The sequence below is a fragment of the Micromys minutus genome (genome assembly GCF_963924665.1).
Source record: "Micromys minutus genome assembly, chromosome: 3".
Classification (NCBI taxonomy): Eukaryota; Metazoa; Chordata; class Mammalia; order Rodentia; family Muridae; genus Micromys; species Micromys minutus.
Genome location: NC_137972.1, coordinates 89,949,772 through 89,972,389, shown reverse-complemented (window position 1 = coordinate 89,972,389; position 22,618 = coordinate 89,949,772). Strand labels below are relative to the sequence as shown.

The following is a 22,618-nucleotide window of genomic DNA, read 5'->3' as shown; positions in this document are numbered from 1 at the left end:
CTTCTGGGCCAGTTCTTTTCTATGGAGATTAAGTTCATCATCTTTGCTGCTTCTCTCTGTTCCCTATATCCTAACACAGATACTGCAGGAGCATATGTGTGATATGAAATGTTTAATACACTAGTGTACAAGAGCAGGTAGGGCCGGAATTCCCCTATTTCTGCTCTGCCTCTTTGTCTGTAGGAAAGGGCACCACTTTAAATTTGGTTTTGGTTTTTAAATCCTTTTCTTTGAGTTTACGATATGTGTACTATGTTTAGTTTTAATATTTTTACATAAATGTGATTATATTCTGCATACTCTGCAATTAGTTTTTTTACTAAAGTGTATCCTGGAGGGTTGGTGAGAAGGCTGTATGGATCTGGGTACTATCTGTCAAGTCTCACATCCCGAGGTAATGGTAGAGAGAGCGACTGCTGCAGGCTATCTTATTTCCATGCACGGTGGTAAACAAGCAAACAAACAAGGGGGCCGTTTCCATGTCAGGATAGCACCTTTAAAACAACCTTCCCCACCTTATACTGTGTGTGAGTGTTTGCCTGCGGTTATGTTTATACACATAGTCCACCTTGTGACTATAACAAAATGTGTATCATGATAAGTATTATTTGGTTTACTTAATCTCCTTGGCACCGATAAATATCTGATGTCTTAGAGATTTTATTATCTGGCAGTGCTATAATGATTTATATTCTTTATCGTACACAGATTTTGTGTAATCATTTGTCAGGACTCCTAGAATGGGATTTCTGGGCCACTGGCCCTGTTTTGTAGGCGTCACTGACGGTTCTTCCCCTACGCTATTTACTTACACTTCCACATCTGTGGGTGACATGGCTTATTTCTTTGTGTCTCTCCAGCACTGGATGATACTAGTTTTTATATTTTTAAAATCTAATTATGAGAAATGCTTCTTTATTGTCATTCACTTTCCCCGGATTATTAGTGTTGACCTTTATTGGTGCTGGGTTTTTCCCTGTGGGATCCTGAATGTTAGGATCTCTCCCACTGAGCCTCATCCCCAGCTCATGGTTGAACGTTTTATAAGGTGTGGAGTTTATCTGTTAAATTATCACCTATATTTTCATTGTGTCCAATGGATTGTCTTGTTTTTCACTTTGTGCATGATATATTGTCTTATAGACATAAAAGACCGTGACTCTACTGACACTTCTCATTACGTAGATTTCTAAACTTTCGCCTTGCTTACTTACACTTCCTCTAACTCTAGATCGCTATTTGCTTGTCTCACTACCTTTGTGCAGTCTTCAAATCCATATACAATTGGTGTTGAGTAGTAGGTAAGGTAGGGATCCAGTTTAGTTTCCTGTTTCACAGAGGACCCTCTGTCCCCAGACCATTGGCTCATGTAGTTCCCTTCATATTGGAATATTTGTTGCCATTATGTATTTTATATAAACATAGGTGTGGCTGTTTTATACTTGTGCATGTTTTTAACTAATACCACTCTTTCATAAACTATTTGGTAATATGACTCAATTACAGAATAAGTTTCCTTTTTTAAAAAAGATTTATTTATTTATTGTATATAAGTGCACTGTAGCTGTCTTCAAACATCAGATCTCATTACATGGTTGTGAGCCACCATGTGGTTGCTGGGAATTGAACTCAGGACTCTGGAAGAGCAGTCAGTGCTCCTAACCACCGAGCCGTCTCTCCAGCCTATGAGTTTGCTTTCTTCTGAGATTTCTTTTCCAGGATATTCCAGTTTTGAGATTTATTTCTTCTAGAAAAGCAATGAACTTTTCAAATATAAAATGCTTCTCTGTTTTGATTTAACTGGACTAAATTAGGCATCAGTTTAGTTTTTATATTAAGAAAATTTTTGCTGAGCACTTAACTGTGCTTTAAGCACATTTCTAGGAACTGGGGTTAAATGAATAAAATAGGTTCGATTTTTCTTTTTGAATCTTACATTCTTAGGGGAAAATAGAAAAGCCAGCACTATGTGGTAAAGCCATTCTAATGGTGACTGCATGGTACTTTAGTATTGTTGCTCTGGCTACTCCATTGAGAGTAGCTTGGGGGTCAGAAATAGCAAAATGGAGTCAGGTAGATAGGGGAGAAATGATAGGCCAGGTGATTTTCCTAGTGTGAGGTCATAATAACTGTGAGGTCATAGTAACTGAGGTCATAACAACTATGAGGTCACAATAACTCTGAGGTAATAATAACTCTGTGAGGTCATAACAACTGAGGTCATAATAACTGTGAGGTTATAATTGAGGTCATACTAACTGAGGTCACACTGTGAGGTTATAATTATTGTGAGGCTATAATAACTGGAGTCATAATAACTGTGAAGTCATAACTGTTAGATCATAATAACTATGAAGTCATAATAACCATGTGAGGTCATAATAACTGTGACCTTATAATTTTATGGCTGTATTTTACAGGTGTGGTTCAGTATTTAACATTTGTATGGTTCTGGCCTTCTACACTTAACCCAATGATGTAAGGTTTTGCATCCTTTGGTTCTTTTTTGCAGCTCACTCAATGGCCTACCTGAGCTTTTTCTAACTGAGGCTACACACAGTTTTACTTTTCATCTTCAAGAAGAATTAGATACTGCTGACTTATATTCTTACAGAAAAGTAATCGATAACATATCTTCCTGCATGGAGAACTTTAACCTGGGTAAGCCAGCACTTCCTCAGTGCCTTTCCTGGGTAACTTACATCTGTGATTACGTTACTGTTTTTAATGTTCATTTTGGCAAAAACCCCTTAGTATTGTTATTTTCCCACCTGCAGGTAGAGCAAGTGTTGTTAATCTGCTTAAAAATGGTAAGTCTTCATATTTTCTTTTGTTTTGAGGGGTGACACTTTCTCTGAGTCATTTTAGAACTGACTCCCTTAAATTTCTGGGCAATACTAGAGTACTCCACATAACTAAAGTAGACTATGCTGCTGAGGTTTCCGTGTGTCATGACATCACTGTGGTAGATGTGTTAGAATGTTCCAGTGCTGAGGCGGATCCTCAGTGGCGTTCTGGTTGTCATTCTTCTCTCTCTTTCAGTGTTCCGCTTTCTGCAGCAGAGTTTAACTGAGATCCTGGAAGAAAACAGGCAAGTGCTGCATGTTTGTATGCTTGTGCACGCATCTCTGTGCACATTTGGAAATTTTTCTGTACAAAGAACGTTTTCTAAAAGGTCTCAGAATGTGCTGTTTTCAACATTTGGATTGATTATTTAAAAATTTTGGCATATATGTGATATAAATATATTTTTATATAATATACTTAATAATCATATGTAAATGTGTGCATATAAATTTATATAAAATTTAGAATGTATTTTTTTTCTAAATTTTAATTGATTTTTATTTTTTGAGACAAGATCTCACTGTGTAAACCAGGCTAACTTCAAACTTGTAATCTTCCTGCCATAGCCTCTTGTGTGCTGGTATGTACCACCATATTCAAATGATAATTAATCTTTAAAGGTCAAATACACTATTATTAGAATAAACAAGAAACAGGAAAGTCGTTTCTCCTACCTTTTTTTTTTCACTATGTAAATGTTTTATTTTATGTCAGCTGGGGCTTCCTCCTGGGCTGCTCCATAGGTTTTCCATGGGCTGGTGGGGCCAGTACGGGTATTTCTTGTCTAGCGTGGTTTCTGGGAAGATTTCCTTTATGGCATCAATGTCGTCTGGTCAAAGGGAATTATGTTCCTCACTTTCTCCTGCTGCTTCTCGTACTCCTGGATCCTGGCCTGGGATCCAGACAGGAACTCAGCACAGTTCTTCACATCCTCCGTCTCCTCGCTGTCACCAGGGCTGTGTATTTATCCTCGGGCACAGGAGTCTTCAGGGCAGTATACTTCTTTTTCAAATCATCCTCCAAGCCAGCCTTGGCCACATTGGCCTTGTAGTAAGCCCAGTCAATTGCTGGTGGCTTCTCAGGCAGACTAGCCAGCCCGGTGTGGAGGGTCTCACTCCAGGACTTTAGGGCGTTTCCAATTGTCTTCTGGTTTTGGGGTATGATCTCCACAAAAGATAACCAATCAATGGTTTTTAGAGCAAGTTTACACCTAGCCATCTTGGGATACTTCACCGACCCTTGGCAGAGTGCTGTCTCCAGCAGCAAGGAACAGACTTCTCTTACCTTTGAGTGTGTGATATTTTATGGGTAAAATTTCTTGTTATCACTCTGAAGACATTAATAAAAGTATAATAGTTATTTTTTAAGTTTTCTTCCTCCTTTCCCCTCCCCCATTTGTTATGTTTACGCACTGTATGTCTGACAAGAAACTTTGCTCAGAAATCTAGTGATCCTTGGTTGAGCACTCCTTTTCAGGAACAGGTCATCAAAAATCGATGCAAATCTATGTACCCAGGTGGGATTGATCGCTGGACCGTTTCCTGGGGCATAGATCTATGGCAACATCATCAAGCCTTTGCTTTAATAATCTAATCGCTGAGTGTTGGCATAAAGCCAGCTGAGAGACACCTTGGCTTTTGATGGCCACTGCACATACATTTACCTACTTCTCCTTTTTACACTATGGCGTAGCTGCTTTATCTGTGTGTATTGTTTTCCTGACAGACAGTTGCTGGATTATTTGTTTCTTAGCAGAGAGCTCAGGCTGCACTTGGCTCAAGCCTTGCTTTACACCCTCCCCAGGAAGTCAGTTGTCTGCTGGCTTAGAGTTAAAGGTTGGTTTAGAGTGCTTACTTATTTCTGTTTCTGCCCTCGTTTACTTCACGTCAAGCCAGCGATAAGTGCCCTAAGTGCCCATGGTTTTAAAGCCTTTTGGAGTTGTAACTGGTTATTTCCAGGTTTATTCTCTGTCTTGGTTTTTATCTTTCCTTCTGTTAAGTCTGTAGCCAGTCATTCATATGCAGTGTCTTCTAAAATATTGACGTTAAAACCTTGTTCCTTCCTTATGCATCTGTTTATGCCTGTTTGTATTTTAAGCCCTGGTTGCTGGCTGGTTTAGGGAAGTTCTGCAGTGGAGTAGACGTAATAGCTTTATGCCCACTTTAACCTGAGGTCTTCTGCTCCTTTGTTTCCTTTTTAGACTTCTTGGTTTATCAGATGGACCTCAGTCCAACCCCGTACTTTATCCTGTTCTTGTTTTATGTTGTCTAGTTCTTTGGTTCAGCCAGTGTCTACATAATATTTGGGATTTCCAGTTAGATCTCTTCTTTATTAGACTCAATATTCAGTTGGTTCCTAGTCATTTTGACTTGGCTATTTTTAGGTGCTTCTAAGTCAGTGTATCTCCCCTGCAAAAAAAAAAAAGAAAAAAACAAAAAAATTCACTGTCTCAAGATGACACAGACCCTGGTAATATCCACCTTACTTTCTGACTCTTTAAATTTGTCCGTCTTTAATACTTTATATAAATAAAATCATATCATATATGAATATTCACTATATATCTGCACATATATATATTCATTATTTATATATATTTGGGCGATGTAAGTATATCCAGGTAGGCACTGACTTTATGATTTTCTTTGTACTATCATACTGAGCCTGCTTCTCCTTTTCGGTCAGGCTGACCTCACTTGGGATGTTTTCAAGACCTATTTATGTAGTATTATGTAGCAGAATTTTATTCCTTTTCATAGCCAAATACTTCACTGAGTATATATGACACATTTTGTCTATTCATCTCCTGGCTTTTTGGTTTTTTCTACCTTTTGGCTGCTATATAATGCATCTATAAGCATTGGTGTGTACAAGAGTTTTAGTTTCTGTTTAATTTTTTTTCTTTTTTTCCCCTCTGCTTATTTATTTGTTTCATAAAGTAGGATCTTACTCTGTTGCCTCAGTTGGCTGGAAACGCAACTATAGTTTATGCTGGTCTCAGACTTGGGGCACTTCTCTTGCTTCAGCCTGCTGTGTGCTTCCCATCCCTGGCTCTGCTTCCAATTCCTGGAATTATATACTAGGAGTGGAATAGCTGAGGCCTTTGCGAATTTTGTTTTGAGGAAGTTACAACTATTTTTCCCTTGCTTGAGCTTTAATAGGACCTGTTCTTTCTTATTGAAAATAGCCTAAGAAGGTCAAGGTTAAAGGATGGGAGACCAGTTGGAAGCCATTGTAACCCAAAAAAAGACATGAGAATGGTCCAGGTCAGATTGATAGTAGCCATGGACACGGTGTAAGTCCAGATATATTTTGAAGCTAGAACTAAGGTTTTCGTAGAGATGGGGTAGAGGCTAGGAGGTAACTGTGATTACAATACTTTTAGAGATAGAGATCCTAGGAGGTAGCATGGGCTTGGAGTCAAGTATAAATTCATATATTTTGAGATACCTATTAGATACCCAAATGAAGATGGTGAGTAGGAAGTTAGAAATGCAATAGTAAACATACAGAATATAACTGACAGCCTAAAAGCTATATGAGGCCAGCACCAAGGGAGAGAACTAGATAGTTAACCGAGAGCTAAGAGCTGAATCTTGGGAGCTTTGACATAGAGTAGGGCAGGGTGGGACTGTATCTCACTGTCAGAGGATCTTTTTAGTGCACCTGAAGCTGGGGGTTGGTCTTTCACACAAGAGAGAAGGGGGCAAGGTATGAGAGGGAGGAGAGAAACAGACATGTAGGTAAGTAGTTTAGGGAAAAGTGAACTATCTAGTCATATGTCTGAGGACAGAGTCTAGGAGAGCATGTTGAAGGCAGGTGGGAAAAGAATGTGCAGATTGAGTGTTCACATCTGTAGTTGTCTCATTACAACTTCAGTTCTTCTTTTCAGACGTTTCTTATCTTTGCCCTAAAATAGGAAATAAGGTTAGTGTGATTAAGGAAGAAGGGCTCATTGAGGTAAGAGTATGGGGGTTTACAGTTAGTGTCTGTGTAACTGGAATGCTTATGCAAATGAGAGATAGAGACTTAAGTCTGCTCTGATCCCCAGTAGACAGGTGCTGGAACATGCTGGTTTTGGTGGGGCAGCAAGGGTGGTGACAATTAAATTTGAATTTTCTTCTGATATCTTCTCTTCTTTGCAGAAAATTTGCCGGGAATCATATTGTTCAAACACAGCTAATGAATGACTTGCTGGTAGGTGTTCGAGTTGCCATGACATTAGTACAGAAGATACAGGGGCCCCAAAGCAGTCTTTGGAATGATTCCAGCTCTCCCATCTGGCAAAGTATGTGTGGCTTGCTGAGCATTTTTACCAAACTTTTGAATGATGGTAAGTGTGTAGTGCTCAAAGTAATGGTTCTAACAGCATGCCAGTCAGCTTTTGCTGATGCATGTAATCTAGATATGGATCTTCTCTGTCAGTCAATGGAGAAAGAGCCTAAATTTCATGGTTAGTGGGTTTTTGTTTGCTTGGTTTTTGTTTTTTAAATATATGAGTTCAGCACGGGAAGTTGAAGAACTTTTCCCATTTGTGAATATGTATGTATCAGCATGTCTATTGTGTACAAAGGAGAAAAACCAATAACCTCAAGGTGCAAAGCCACAGACTTTAGGATATAAAAGGAAGTTCTTTAGATGCAGTTACCAAATTTAAGGAAGATTTGGAAAGCTGAGCTGAACTCTTAGTGGTATTATATTCAAATAATGACACTAGTTGTTGGTTGTGGGCCTGGTTGCTTAATTCCTCACTATATCTCTTATGTTCACGAGAACTATACCATTAGGAAGCTAACTGAGAAGAAGTTTCTCTTTACGAGAATATTTAATTAATAAGTTAAAGTGAAGTAACTCAATAGATTGTTGCCTTTTGTAACCCTGGTGGTTGGTGTGGGTGGTATCAGGCAGCAGTAATCACAGAGACAGAAAACCACACAAAACACACCTTTTAGATTCCTGTAGCTGCTGCCTGTCGTCTTCCCAGAGGGAATGAGTTTGAGAGTGGTGAATTTAAGGTTAGCTGTCAGTTTGCAGGGTCAGAAGACTGCACTGAATTAGACAGAGGACATACCAGGAACACACCAGCAAACCTCTGCAAGTCAAATGGGCCAGAGTCTCTCATCAGACATGAAAGGATAAAGACAGATAGAAGAGAAATGTAAGATAACTAAAAGACATTTTAAAATGATGTGGCTGCTGCCCTGTCTAGAAATACATACTTATTTGTTAAGGCTATTGGAGAATACGGGAAAGTCAGAACACTGTTTACTCAGAGTTTGAAAGGGAATTATGGTTGAAATGAGGTACATGGACAGATTGTCTGGGCCAGGAAGCTAAGTTCTCTTTTTCTGATGATGAGTTCAAGCATGGTCATTTCCCATAACTTATTTAACTATATATGTATTTATAACGTCTTTTTAAGAAAAAAAAAAACAAAAATCAAAAAAGGGTTATATGACATTTAAGTATTACAGAAAAGGTTAAATTATCTTTTCTCTTTGTCTGCTATTCTGTGTGGTAATGTATGTAAGAATATAACTTAAATAAAAAAACAAAATTAAAGACAAACAAGGGGCTGGAGAGATGGCTCAGTTGTTAAGAGCACTGACTGCTCTTCCAGAGGCCCTGAGTTTAAATCCCAGCAACCACCTGGTGGCTCACAACCATCTGTAATAAGATCTAGTGCCATCTTCTGGTGTATCTGAAGACAACGACAGTGTGCTCCTATACAATAAATAAATCTTTTTAAAAAACAAGTAAACAAAAACAAAAGCCAAAACAACAACAGCAGTAACTAAAACCTAATAACATGTGGCTAGAGAGATAGCTCTGGTTGAGAGCTCTGGCTGTTCTCCTGAAGACCTGGGTGCAATTCCCAGTACCCACATAACTACTCACAGCAATCTATAAGTTCAATCTCAGGGGATCCTATGCCCTCTTCTGCTCTTTTGGACACTGTGCACACAAGACGCACATTCACACATGCAGATAAAACACATTGGTTGGACAAGATGTCTCAGTATGTAAAGACTTTGTTACCAAACTAGGTGACTTGGTCTTGATCCCTGGAACTCACATCATGGGAAAAAATGGAGTTCTACAAGTTGTCCTCTGATCTTCACGCACATACTGTGGAGTGCATATGAAAACACACACACACACACACACACACACACACACACACACACCAAAACAAAACCTGGGTACCTGTTTAGACTCTTCTTTGTAAGAAATGGTGATTTACTCTGCTTTTGCTGGGGTAATTGTTTTAACAATGGCAACTAGGAAAAGTCATCTTTATTGTTTAATTAGTATTTCTGCTTTTCTTTCTACCTTGGGCTTTTTGGAATTTAAAGGAAACTAAATACTTGGGTTTTTAAAAAAGATTTATTTATTTGATGTATATGAGTACACTGTTACTCTATTCAGACACACCAGAAGAGGGCATCAGATCCCATTACAGATGGTTGTGAGCCACCATGTGGTTGCTGGGAATTGAACTCAGAACCTCTGGAAGAGCAGTCAGTGCTCTAACCTTGAGCCATCCCTTATGCCTGGGATATTTTTGTTGTTGTTGTTGTTGTTTTTTGTTAAGTAGAATTTTAAACTTATGTGTATGTGTATCTGAATATGTGTGTATGTGGGTTCCTGAGGAGGCCAGAAGAGGACGTCTGAGTTAGAGCTGTAAATGATTGTAAGCTCTGAACTAAACCCAGATCTGCCTTTAGTTGCGAGGAAGATTGTGGAAGCAAGCGTCCTGCTTTTGGCTAAGCAAATGCCAAGTCAGTTTTGTTCCAAGAGATGGAGGGCAGAGGGGATATTTAACTTATAGTGTCTCATACTTCTCAGTCTGAGCTGAATAATTCATATCACTGGAGGCTAATGTAATATGTAAAAAAAAAAAAAAAGATAGCAACTTAAACTTGTCTGGTCACTTTGTCAGCAAGGTTTCTAATTAATGTAGTATAGATTTCACATAGACCTTCAATGCTCTCTAAGAAAAATGTTTTGGAATACAGAGTGGTGGAATGGGGCATGTGATGGTGTTATTAGGTGTGTCGGAGATGTAGATAGTGAAGTTAAGAATAAAGTGTTGTACAAGAGGAAGGAAGTTACTATGCACTGGATTTAGCCTTTTTCTTCATTTTCTTCTAAACTTTATGACAGCCTGTCTGGTATGAGTTATTTTTTATCATTAAAGAAAAAAGGAAAAGCTGATTTCCTAGGAGGTGAAGTAACGTGTCTGGGATCTCGTTGCCTGGGAAATGGTCAGGCTAGAACTAGTGAGGCCTGCTTGATCCCAAATCACTTGCTGTTTCTACCACACCAGACCCTTCATCCTTTAAAATGTGATGCTTGCTCTACCCTCCACCCCATAGACGATCTGCTGCAGACTATTCAGAGTACATCTGGATTAGCTGTTGTTCTTTTCATTAAGACCATGTTCCGACCATCTGAAAAGCTTCCTGAATTGGTGAGTGCATCTTTCTTTACAATTTTTCGTCACTGAGAATTAGACGGACATCAGTTTTTTAAATGTAAATATTTTATTTGTGGGCTGTAAACTGTTTTTGATTACGGTATTAAGTTTATCACTTATAACATGCAGCTAATACTGACAGCTGACAGGTTCTGGAGGACCAAGAGGCTTATGGTGGATTGATAAAAGAATGCAGACTCAGGCTGGAGAGATGGCTCAGTGGTTAGAGCACTGGCTGCTCTTCCAGAGGTCCTGAGTTCAATTCCCAGAACCCACATGGTGACTCACAACCATCTGTAATGAGATCTGATGCCCCCTTCTGGTGTGTCTGAAGATAGCTACAGTGTACTTACATAAAATAAATAAATCTTTTTTTTAGAAATATTTTATTTGTTATCTTATAGTTATTTGTGTGTGTATGGGCACACATGTGTCACAGTTTGTGTGCTCATGCACGTATGTATGGGTCAGTGGGCAACTTGTAGTTGTTGGTTTGTTCCTTCTTCCATGTGGGTTCTGGGGATCAAACTTGGATTGTTAGATTTGACATGACTGTACTCACTAAACCATTTTACTTGCCCCTCAATTTTAAAACCATATTAGCTGAATTTTAAAACGTTTACTTGGCATAGTTGGGATTTTTACAGTGGTCTTTTCTCTTACAATGAGAATTCTAAATATACAAATGCAGTGGGGCAGGGAGCACAGGGTGAGGACAGCTGCCTGGAAGTCAGGGGTGCAGAGGGTATGGCTGCCAGCATGTCACTGCCTCGCTCCTCAGAGTGACTGCGTCTGTTTGCAGGTCTGTGTGTCTGTATTGAGCGATGACGGTGACATTTAAATGCACTGTGAGAATAACTTTGCAACATACTTAATCATATTCTTTGTTATACAAGAGGCATGTGAGGGTCAACTTTTAGTGAACTTGATTTCTAAGGAGAGTATGATTTGGTAATGGAGACCACAATCTTTGTATTGGCTGCTAGCAGTCTCCCCTCCTCTCAGTATCTTATCTAGAAACTCACTTTGTCTCTTAACCCAATTTATATTAAACATGTCTGTATCCTGAGATCATGCAAAATAATTATCCTTGAATACAATTGAATTTTTTGGTCAGAACTCCTCTAATAGCACCCTCCTCTCTGCCTCGGATGTTGACCTTTCATAGCAGCAAAAAGATGGGTGTGCTTAGATCGAGTTGTTCTCACTTTTAAAGTTAGTATAATAATTTCAGTGTTTGTGCTATTTTACCGTTAGTTTTCTTAGACTATTTCAAGTTTGTATTTGAGACAAATGTTATCATCTCTTGTTTTCTAGATCAACAGCTTGCTTCTGCAGTCAGCTGACTGTACCAACACCCCTGAGTGGTTCATGAATAGCTGTAGGAGCCTTTGTTGTGCGGACGTGCCGGCCTCAACTCCCCTGTTCCTGTGTCAGGGAACACTTGCTATGCTGGACTGGCAGAATGGGAGCATGGGCCCAAGCGGCGAGGCTTTGCTCTTGGATACTGTGCATGTTTTGTTCACCTTGAGTTCACAGTGAGTTTTGGTTTTGTTATCTCCTATTTTGTTTTGCTTATAAGACATTTGAAGGATACAACTAAACCAAAAAAATTAATTCAGTTAATTGTGGTAGGCTAAATCCTAAATTAAAATTGATACTGACAATAAAATAGGCTTTGAGAAAAAGCAGATGATGAAAACAGAAATTACTGCTGCAGGCTGATGTGGAGTGATTTCTAACATTCGGTATCTATGCTAGCTTTGTCTTTTGCTTGTTTTAGGTTAGTCTCATGTTATGTTGCTCTTTCTTACCAAGGCTGGTTTGAACTCCTGATATTCTCGCCTCTCCTCCCATGACAGGCGTCCACTAGTTATGCTAGCATTATAAGACCTTGTACTTTTCTTTCACTCTGTGCATATGTGTGGTGGGTATTTGCATGTGCATGAAGTGCTATGGAGGCCAGAGGAGGGCAGTGGATCCCTTGGCACCAGAGTTACAGGTGCTTGCGACCTGCCTGACATGGGTGTTGGCAACTGAACTTTGGACACAGTATGCACTCTTAAATCTGAGCCTATCTTCAGCTCCTGCTACCATTTCAAAAAACATGACCCTATTTTATGAGTCTCATGAATTCTAGGTTATAATGTGTTATACACATAGTGTTATAAAAACTTAGTTTATTGGATGAATAAAGTGAGGTTTAGACAGTAAATGTTCACTGATGAGCACGCTGTAGTAAGGGCTTTATAGAGCTGAGTTTCTTTGGTGTTCGGCCATAATGGATAAAATGGGCAAGTATTTAAAATGTCAGACAGGGTCTGGTGAGATGACTTAGCTGTTAGAGGCTCTTACCACCAAGCCTGAAGTTTGATTCATTGAGTCTACATGATAGAAGAGAGAACTCACTCTTGCAAGTTTACTTCTGACCTTGGCAGACATGTGTACACATGAAATAAATAAATCAATTATGCATAAATAATAATGTTTTTAAAGTCAGACTGTATACAACTTAATAGCAGTAAAGCATTACTATTATGATAAGCAAAAAGCTCTAAAATAATTTTTACAAGTTGGAGACACAATTTACATACTGTAAATTCACAAATGTAAAGGGCACAAGTCTGTCTTTTAGTATGTTCATGGAATTGCACAACCATCACCACAGTCAACCTCAGAATGTTTCCATCTTCCTAGCTGTTCAGGATGGTGCACTTGGGAGGCAGAGGCAGAAGATGAGCTTGAGTGTAGCCTAGATTACCTAGTGGGACCTGTCTCTCATATTTTCATCATGCTGAAACAGTAGATACTCCAAGACCAAAACATGGCTCTCCAGCCTTTCTCAACTGGACCCTCAGGTTATTTTTAAATCTCCATGAGAAGCCAGGGCGATGGCTCAGGGGCATAGAGCACATTTTGTGCAAGTGTGTAGACCCGAGTTCAAATCTCAGGCTGCACATGTACCTGTAACCCCAGCATTAGTAAGTGGAGACAAGTCAATCCTGAGAGCTTGCTAGCAGCCATCTTAGCTGAATAGCTTGTAGGTCAGTAAGAGATACTGTCTCAAGGAAAGATAAAGAGTTATAAGAGAAGACACCAGATGCCTCCTGTTGGCCTCTGTGCCTGCATATGTGTACTCACTTGAATGCCTCTCTGTCTCTGTCACACACAGACAGACAGACAGATACACACACACACACACACACAAGCACAAACACATACTTTAGAATACCCATAAAACCATCATCACAGTGAAGATAATGAACATTTCATTTATTCGCAAAGGTTTCCTTGTATTCAGTTTTTAAAATATATTTTATAAGGTAAATAGATTTATGTGAAATTTTACTTTCAGTTTGGCCTTATTTGTAGTTTTGTTGTTGTTGTAAAATTAATTAAATATTTTGTTCATTTTTTTGTATTTAAAAGTTGTGATAGCTAATTAGTTTCTTTTCCTTGGAAGTTCATAATAATACACATTACGGTTTATTTTTCTCCAGGATTAAGGAGTCAACACTAGAAATGTTCCTGTCTAGAATCTTGGCATCTTGGACCAATTCAGCCATACAAATCCTTGAATCGAGTTCCCCAAGCCTAAAGAATCATCTGAAAGGGGATTCAGGCATACCTAGGAGACTTCTGGAATATGTCTGTACACACTGGGAGCATCCATTAGACGCTCTGAGACACCAGACCAAAGTCATATTCAGAAATCTTTTGCAAATGCATCGGCTTACTACGGAAGGGGCAGATTTACTCACGGACCCCTTCTTTCTGGAGCTGACTAAGAGTCTTCTGCAGCTGGGATGGCATGTTAAAGGGAAGTACGCCTGCCTTGGCTGTTTGGTTGAGAGTCTTGGAATTGAACATATTTTGGCAATAGATAAAACTATTCCATCTCAAATCCTAGAGGTGATGGGAGACCAGTCTTTGGTACCTTATGCAAGTGACCTCTTGGAAACCATGTTTAAAAATCATAAGAGCCATTTGAAGTCCCATACTGTCACCAATACCTGGATGAATAAATGGCATGAGACTTGGGTTTTTCCTGTCCTTTCTGTACTGTGTGGAGGAAGCTTGGATCAGAGGTCTTATGTGATTGATTATTACCTGCCACGGTTACTGAATTACAGTCCCGAGAGCCTGCACTACATGGTGCAGATTCTTCAGGCATCTATTGATACTGAAACTGGTAAGATAGTTTTTGTTTTCTTAATTTCTATTTAGGATACTCAAATGTAAACCTTTGGGCAGATGTTTGTCATCTTCTAGTTTAAATATCTCCCCTCTCCCCTTCTGTAAGTGTTAAAGAAAGCTGTTAATGACAGACACTTCAGATGGATGGAAAGATAGATGGATAGATTAAAATTATCTTTTTTGATAAAGAGAAAATTTATGTCCTTGTATGCAATTTAAGAAACTTTGAACCTACTTAGTTCTGAGAGGAAATTTTGATTTCTTTATCAAAGACCAATCTATTATTTAATAGTCTTTTAACAGTTGTTCTTGCATTTTTGAGTGACAACTTGAGGCTTCAGAGATCCGAACCTGTTCTGATGCTAGCTTGTACTTATTTCTATTTTGTTAAGGTTCCTGAGCCACAGCTTCCTGTGCCTTTCTTAGCAGCTAATGCTCTGCTAAAATCAGCAGGTCTCTGTAGTCCACATTTTATGTTCTTTATAATGAGAATAACTCAAAGACGTGTTAAGGGTTACTCTTTATTTTCAAGAATAAAATCGTCTTTGAACTTTTACAGTGTTTCTACTGTTCTTGTGTAATTGTTTATAACTTGATTATTTCTTCTAATTCACATATGGTGAGTTTTTTTTTTAAGTGTTAAGTCCAAAAGTAAAAGTATTAGAAAATAAGTCATGATTTTTTTAAATTAATAAGATAGTTGTGCTTACTTGGAATTATTGGCATGAACAATAATTTTTCAGTCACTTTTATTTTAAAATAGCACTTTAATTCATGTTAAACTTTAAAGTTTAATGCTAATTGGATCATAAAAGTTGATGTCATAGTCATTGCATAGCATAGGAATAGTCTTCGCTATTGTGCTTTTGGAACATGAATAGTCTTTTTTCACTTTAGGGTCTTGTAATCACAGAGGGGCTCTGGGAGCTTTGATGGCATGTCTACGAACAGCTAGAGCTCATGGGCATCTTCAGTCTGCAACTCATGCCTGGGAGAATCTTGTGTGTAGTGCAAGGGTAAAGCAAGGCTTAATTCACCAACACTGCCAAGTAAGGAAACTTCTGTTGTATACATCGTTCCTAATGATCAATCTGATTGCTTAGGATTCTGGCTAGAGGCCCCTGAGTTGAACCTAGCACTGTCAGGAGCCCCTAAGGAGAAAGTGTCATTTCTGTACTCCATCTGTGCCATGCCCACATAGAACCTACAACACACACGTCAGTGTGCCTGATCAGGTGGCTTATCGCTAAGGCTTCCATGAGCCTGGCAGAGTGCATGGTGTATGGCTGGTGGGAGCTGCATGGGAGCTGCGGAGGTCTGGAGTAAGGTAGCACTAAGAAGACAGAAGGCAGTGGGGCAGAGTGCTACGTAAGTAAGGCTTTGGCTTCTGCATTTGTACAGGCCTCAGTTCTGTACATGTAATGAGACGGCTTCAAGGGTATAACTACAAGGTGTTTTGATTAAGAAACCTTCCTGCGGTATATGGTATATGTGGGCAACATGAAGTTTATTTTTTTCCTTTGGTAGATTACACAAATATCACACATTATAAGTATTTTAGGCTTTTCTTATTTCAGAGAAAAAAATTAATATATTGTTTCATGTGTTTTAGGTGCGGATAGATACTCTGGGCTTGCTTTGTGAAAGTAATCGGAGCACAGAAGTGGTCACTGCAGAAGAAATGCAGTGGGTTCAGTTCTTTCTCAGTTACAATCTCAACAGCCAGTCTCCAGGGGTCCGGCAGCAGATTTGCTCTCTCCTTAAAAAGGTAGAGTTTTGCATCAGAATTGGAAAATAATAATTTCTCTAGAAATTATCTTTAAAAAGGTCTCAGGTTTGGGGAGAGCGTGGAATGGTGATATTGGGCTACCATCTGTCTTCATGGCTTCAGTGTTTAGGTCTGAGTTCAACAAGCTTACCTGTGTGGGATTAAAGCCCAGCACACAGTTCTTTCAACCCTGACCTCTTAAAAAAATATAATTTTAAACATTTTACTCATTTATTTAGAAGACAGGTATGTATCCCAGGGTACAGTTATGGAGGTCAGAGGACAATTTGCAGGAGTTGGTTCTCTCCATTTGCCTGTGGATCCTGGGAAGAGTCTTAGACTTGGTGATAAGCCTTACTCACCGATCCCCACCTTGCTCAGTGCTGGGTTCTGAGCACGTAGGTGGTGTGAAGAAAGTGTGGTGGTGAGGGAAAGAAGAACCCTGCAATGGTGACCTCATGAGAAAGTCATCTTGCATCAGTCATACAGTAGGTCTATGCTAAGGAATTGGTAAGGTATAGAAAAGACTATCATCTGCAGGTTCATACCAGTTTAAAGGAAATTGGAAAACTGCTTTAATTCTGGTTGCAGTAACATGTTGTTTTTGGTAAAACTATAAAATGTTGATTTTATGTCAGAAAGAAACTGCGTATTTCAATATTAGAAAATTCACATTCTCTTAGCCTTAAATTGTCCCTGCAGGCTGATGTTTAAGTTTACTGTGTGGTTCATATATATTTTTTTAAAAATGTCCTTTTTTCCTTAAAAGTTGTTTTGTAGGATACAAGAAAGTTCTCAGGTACTTTATAAACTGGAGCAAAGGAGATCCACCGCTGACTCAGAGAGCCGGGCTGTCAGAGAGCAGCCTTCTGTCTCTTTACAGCAGTATCAGGTAGGTGATGTGCAGACATGCAGGGCCATGGAAACACACACACTTGTGAGTGAGCAGAAGGCAGCAGACAGCAAGCACTTTCGTGGTGAATCGTGGCCTTGTACTTTTCCCTCAAGCTGGGAGCTGTATATCCCTCTAACCCTTGGCTAGTCTACTGGAGGTAGCCTGAGTTGTGGGACCACAGCAGTTCTCGAGCACTGTGACAGAGTGACGTGACTGGACTCACTTCAGTAGTGTCTCTAAACTCCACCTCTTCGTGTGGCAGAAGACACTGCTTGGGCTATGTATGGCTCAGATCGACACATTTCAGTTCTCTCTCTCTCTCTCTCTCTCTCTCTCTCTCTCTCTCTCTCTCTCTCTCTCTCTCTCTCTCTCTCTCTCGTCTTTCTCTCTCTCTCCTTGTCTCTCTGTGTCTCTCTCTGTGTGTATGTGTATAGGACAAAGGTTGATAGGAAGTGTTTTCCTTGATTACTCTCCACCTTACTTTTTGAAACAGGTTTCTCACTGAACCTGGAACTTTTTGATTGAGCTAGATTGGTTAGCCGAAAGCCCCAAGCATCCTCTTGTCTCCAGTGCAGGACTGATACAGGTGTGCATTGCAACCCTGGGCTTCAGGTATTACAGATCCAGCTTAAGACCTCGTGGTTATATAGCAAATACTACATTTACTTAACCATCCTCCTCACCTCCTGTTATATAGGTCAGTCAGGGCTACGTAGTGAGCTCTGTCTCAAACAGATGAGTCAGAGTTGCTGAAACAAACAAAAACTCCAAACAACTCGGTTTTGAGGATTAAACGAGGACCCCCGCCCTTTTCTTTTAAAGATTTATTTATTATATGTAAGTATACTGTAGCTGTCTTAAGACACACCAGAAGAGGTCATCAGATCTCATTACAGATGGTCTTAAGCCACCATGTAGTTACTGGGAATTAAACTCAGGACCTATGGAAGAACAGTCAATGCTCTTAACCACTGAACCATCTCCAGCCCAAGAAAACCCTTTTTAAACTTGGCTCATCAATTAAAGGGGCTTGCTAGGCCTAATGTCTTGAGTTCCATGCCTAGAATCCATATGGAGATGGCCTACTCCTGAAAACTGGCATCTGATTGCCACATGGGCACAGTGACATGTGCTGCTCATGTATGAAATCACACATAATAAATAAATTATTAATAAAAAATTTTAAAAAGTCTCACTAAGCCATTAAAAGCGGTTTAGAGTGTATAATGAGCCCTGCCCTGTATGTGTGAGTATGATGTTTATTAGCCTCTCTTAGATCATTGCTGGATTTGAGGAAATGTCTGTCTGTCTGCCTGCCTGCCTATCTATCTATCTATCTATCTATCTATCTATCTATCTATCTATCTATCTATCACTTCTTTCTGAAAGGAGTGACATGGTATTCATGAAATGTCACTTAAGCCTTTAGGAACATAAAACCTCCCGTGTGGATAGAGATTCTAAATTTTCATAAAAGCTTATATTTTAGTTTTTGTTTATGGATCTTCCTTTTCCCCTCCTTTGAGACAAGGTAGTTACTGTGTAACCCAGGCTGGCCTCAAACTGGTGTCCCTGTCCTAGTTTTCTAAGAGCTGTGATTATTGTCATGTGTACCATGTCCAACAGATAGGCATTTTTTTTGAGCATTAGGCCTTAGAGACTTAATCTGAGTCACTCTGGTAGAGTGTGGTAGACTGTTGGATACTAAGCAGGGTGTGGGGTCCAACACATGGTTATGTGGGTTACACAAGCTGGAAGTGCAGCACATGCCTGTAATCTCAGCACTTATAAGGCAGAAGCAGGAGGGTAAGAAATAGAGGTCACCCTGCTGCACAGCAAGTGCAGAACCAGACTAAGATACACAAGACTGTGACAGAGGCACACATTACCTCTTGCAAATGTGTGGAATATTGCTCACGACTGGGGACCCTGCTGTCTAAATATGGTTTCATAATTTATTAGACTTAATGTGAACATTGTTTTACTTAATATTTAAAATATTAATAATAGAGGCATTTTGGATAGTCATTCTAGTCCTTTGACACCCCAGAGAACTATAAACTCATCAACAAATTCTTAGGGTTCAGGGGCTTCAAGATCAAATCTCTTAAGGTTGCATGCCTACCAGAAAAATGAAAGTTGGGGTCTTGTGTTCTTGACTGTCATTAGGGCTTGGCTGCCTCCCAGTTGCTGAGGGTAAAGCAGTATCAGGATGCATGACAGTTACTGCTGAGCTTTTAGTTCTTTTCTGTAGTTTATGCTGGGAATACTGTTTTTAAATTAGAGGAGGAAGAGTTGAAGATCAACAAAGAAGTAGTACCTTACTGTTGGAGACGAGGGGTTAAGAAAGTCTTGTGTAGCCAAACTAGCTTCGAACTTAGTATGTCTCATAAGATGACTTTGAACTCTGATCCATCTGCTTCTACCTCCCAAGTGTGAAGATTACAGGGGTGCAGCATGGCGCCTGGTTGATGTGGAGTGGAGCTAGAACTCAGAGCTTTGTGCTTACTAGGAAAGCACTGTTTTCAGAGCTGCATGTCCAGCAGCCATCTTGCTTTTTTGATTAAAAGTTTTCTTTAAAGAAAATCATTTGTATAAATAGAATGGTAGAGTATGGATCTCAGGAGGCAAATAGAAAACAATATTTGTATAAATTTTATCACAGTCAGTTTAGTAGTCTTTGTTTACTCTAAAACCTTGGAAAATTGCATACCTTTGATGCCCGAAGTCCACAGAAGTCGGGATTCATAAAGCCCTGGCATAGACAGGGTGAACAAATTCATTTTTTTTTCTCAAACTATGTTTGTTTACCTTGTTGAGTCTGTGAAGACAGGGTTTATTAAGGTCATGATGTAGTTTGTGCACTGAGTACTGTCTGTTTTATGTTGTTGTATCAGATACTTGGGGGAGGGAGCTTTGAGAGGATCTGGGTTATAAAGAAGAATGTTAGTGGCAGAAAGACCAAACAGCAAGAGTTAAGGGTCCTCTGACCATGTCCTGCAATAGCGGAGTGGTGGGCACAGTGTGGAAGGAGCCTGTGGTTAGGAGTGAAGGCAAGACAGCATGCTGAGAAAACAAACGCGTAGCATGACAGTCACAGCATGGAACAAATAGTTTAACAGTAACTATTCACCCGGGACAGAATTAACCGGTTCCCCTGAGTTAGAGTCCTGTAGACTGAATCACCTCCAGGCCTTGCCTCTTAGAGCCCCTCCTAGCTGCTGTTATACCGTCTTCCTGGGGTCAGACATGAAGCAGATGAGTCTGTGGGGATAAACTGTCCAAGCTGTAGTAGCTCTCAGGCAGCCAGGACAACCACACAGCAGGGACAGCTTCAACAGCTTTCTCCCTGTCAGATGTGGCAGAAGCGCTTACTCCTGAAGGGACCCACCTGACTGCTGCCAGTTAACTTAGTTATGCTTAATTGTAATATGTTCTTAATTTTAGAATTTCATGTCATCTGTTTGCAACATTCTTTTTGAAGCATTGTTTCCTGGATCTTCCTACTCAACTAGATTTTCAGCTTTAACCATTTTAGGATCAGTAGCTGAAGTGTTTCCTGTTTCAGAAGGTAAGCTTCAGCAATGTCTGCGAAACATACACTTTGTTAGCATATTACTTTACTTGAAATTTGAATTTTATTGTCTGTAGATTCTCTTTTAATATATAGTCCTCGTTTGTACATAACTAAAGTTGCTAGTGAAGGAAAATGAGAGAGAGCTGTCTCCTTTTGTTCATCACTGTTGCCAAGCACATGCCAAACCTGGGTTCTTGGTGTGGCTCTTCTTGCTCACCACACCGAGACTGCCCATACTCCCCTGCCACGTTTATTTTTCCTGTTATAAGTAAGGGCTTTATCTCTTAAGTGTAAAGTGAAAACCATGTGGCTTCTCATATTTAATATATAAGATGAATGAGCCTTTGTGGTTAAAATGTAGTTTCTTGCATATGAATCGACTTGAAGATTTCTACTCTTTTAGAAATGATATAAAATAATAAAAAACCATTGCATACCAACAAATTAAATTCTCTATATGAAATTTACATTAATTCTAGGAAAAAACTAGGAAAGAAGGGATAATTCTATAATTAGTAAAGAGATTAAAACAGTAATCAAAACCTCCCAGCAGGTGGCTGTAGTGATACATGCTTTTAATCCCAGCACTTGAAAGGCTGAGGCAGGAGGATCTCAGATTAGAAGCCAACCTGTTCTACATAGCTAAGACCTTGTCTCAAAATGAGCAATTAAAGTATTTTAACAAAGCAAAGTCTAGGACAAATGGCTTTACTATAAATCCCACCAAATCTTTACTGTTATCTTTCTCACTGTCTCAGAAAACTGAAGAGAACAGAAAACCTTCCAACTCATTCTATCAAGTATTAGAAAAAAAGCAAATATGGTTTTGTAAGAGGGTTTGTAAGATGGCTCAGTGGGCAAGACCTTTGCTGCCAAGCCTGCCTCCCTAGTTCACTCCCTAGTTCACTCCCTAGTTCACTCCCTAGCTCCCACAGGTTGTCCTCTGATCTCTGTACATGCATTGCATATGTGTGCTCAGGCCCCATAAACAAACAAACAAACAAAGAAAGAAATAAATGCAACGAAAATGTAAAGATAAAGGGTCTATAAGAAAACTGTACACCAATATCTCTTATTAATACAAATGTAAAAGCTTTGAGAAAGTACTACAGCAGACAAAACCCAGCAGTGTATTAAACATATGGTACACAGGCTGGAGGATCTCCAAGGTGGGTAAGAAACTCCTGCTCCTGTAGAAGACCCAGGTTCTAGTCCAGCATGGAAACTCACAACCATCTATAACTCTAGGTCCAAGGGATAGCATGTCCTCTTTTGACTTCTGTGGTCATTAGAAACATGTGTGCTACACATACATATATGCAGGCAAAGCACTCATATGCATAAAAAAACTCTTAAAAATCGTACACGATGACTAGGAATTTGGACTGGGTCCCAGGATGTTCATGTTCTTCATTCTGTACCTACTTACTCTAGACTTTGCATCTTAGGTCGGCAAATTGTTTGTTTAAGTTTTTATTTTATGTACATGAATGTTCACCTGCATTTATGTTTCTTCTGTATTCTTGGTGTCCACCAAGGCCAGAAGATGTCATTGGTTTCTGTGGGACTGGAGTTATAGTTGGCCATGAGATATGGGTGCTGGGTTTTCTGCAAAAGCAGCAAGTGCTACAGAACCATCTTTCTAGTGCCAGAAAGGATTTTTTAAAAGATGTGTACCTAAATTTATTTCTTTATTTTTATTTTAAAAGTAACTGAGAGATCTTTCAAACCTTTTGAAAAAGAATAAAATGTTTTTAAATCTTTAAAAATGTACGGTCCAAATCTACCAGTGAGCTACACTTTTTAAACCGCTGCGATGGCAGGGGAGGTGTAAGAGGCAGGAGGTTTGCTGTT

General features: G+C 39.5%; 1 protein-coding gene and 1 pseudogene across 3 annotated transcripts in view; one reads left to right on the top strand and one right to left on the bottom strand.

Moving 5' to 3' along the window:
- Positions 1-22,618, top strand: part of THADA (THADA armadillo repeat containing) — a 264,934-nt gene that overhangs the window by 2,759 nt on the left and 239,557 nt on the right. The window contains exons 4-14 of one of the 2 annotated variants that reach the window (XM_080914535.1): positions 2,513-2,661; positions 2,778-2,810; positions 3,043-3,091; positions 6,993-7,180; positions 10,227-10,321; positions 11,645-11,865; positions 13,828-14,519; positions 15,422-15,573; positions 16,137-16,292; positions 17,062-17,184; positions 20,635-20,758. In XM_080914535.1, the coding sequence (XP_080770661.1) occupies positions 2,513-2,661; positions 2,778-2,810; positions 3,043-3,091; positions 6,993-7,180; positions 10,227-10,321; positions 11,645-11,865; positions 13,828-14,519; positions 15,422-15,573; positions 16,137-16,292; positions 17,062-17,184; positions 20,635-20,758 (1,982 nt within the window). Of the gene's footprint in view, positions 1-2,512; positions 2,662-2,777; positions 2,811-3,042; positions 3,092-6,992; positions 7,181-10,226; positions 10,322-11,644; positions 11,866-13,827; positions 14,528-15,405; positions 15,574-16,136; positions 16,293-17,061; positions 17,185-20,634; positions 20,759-22,618 lie in introns of both variants that reach the window. The other variant, XM_080914534.1, reaches the window with a different exon arrangement.
- On the bottom strand, positions 3,558-4,065 carry LOC308418333 (ATP synthase subunit d, mitochondrial-like; annotated as a pseudogene). Its single transcript has one exon. The product of its transcript is annotated as an ATP synthase subunit d, mitochondrial-like (transcript).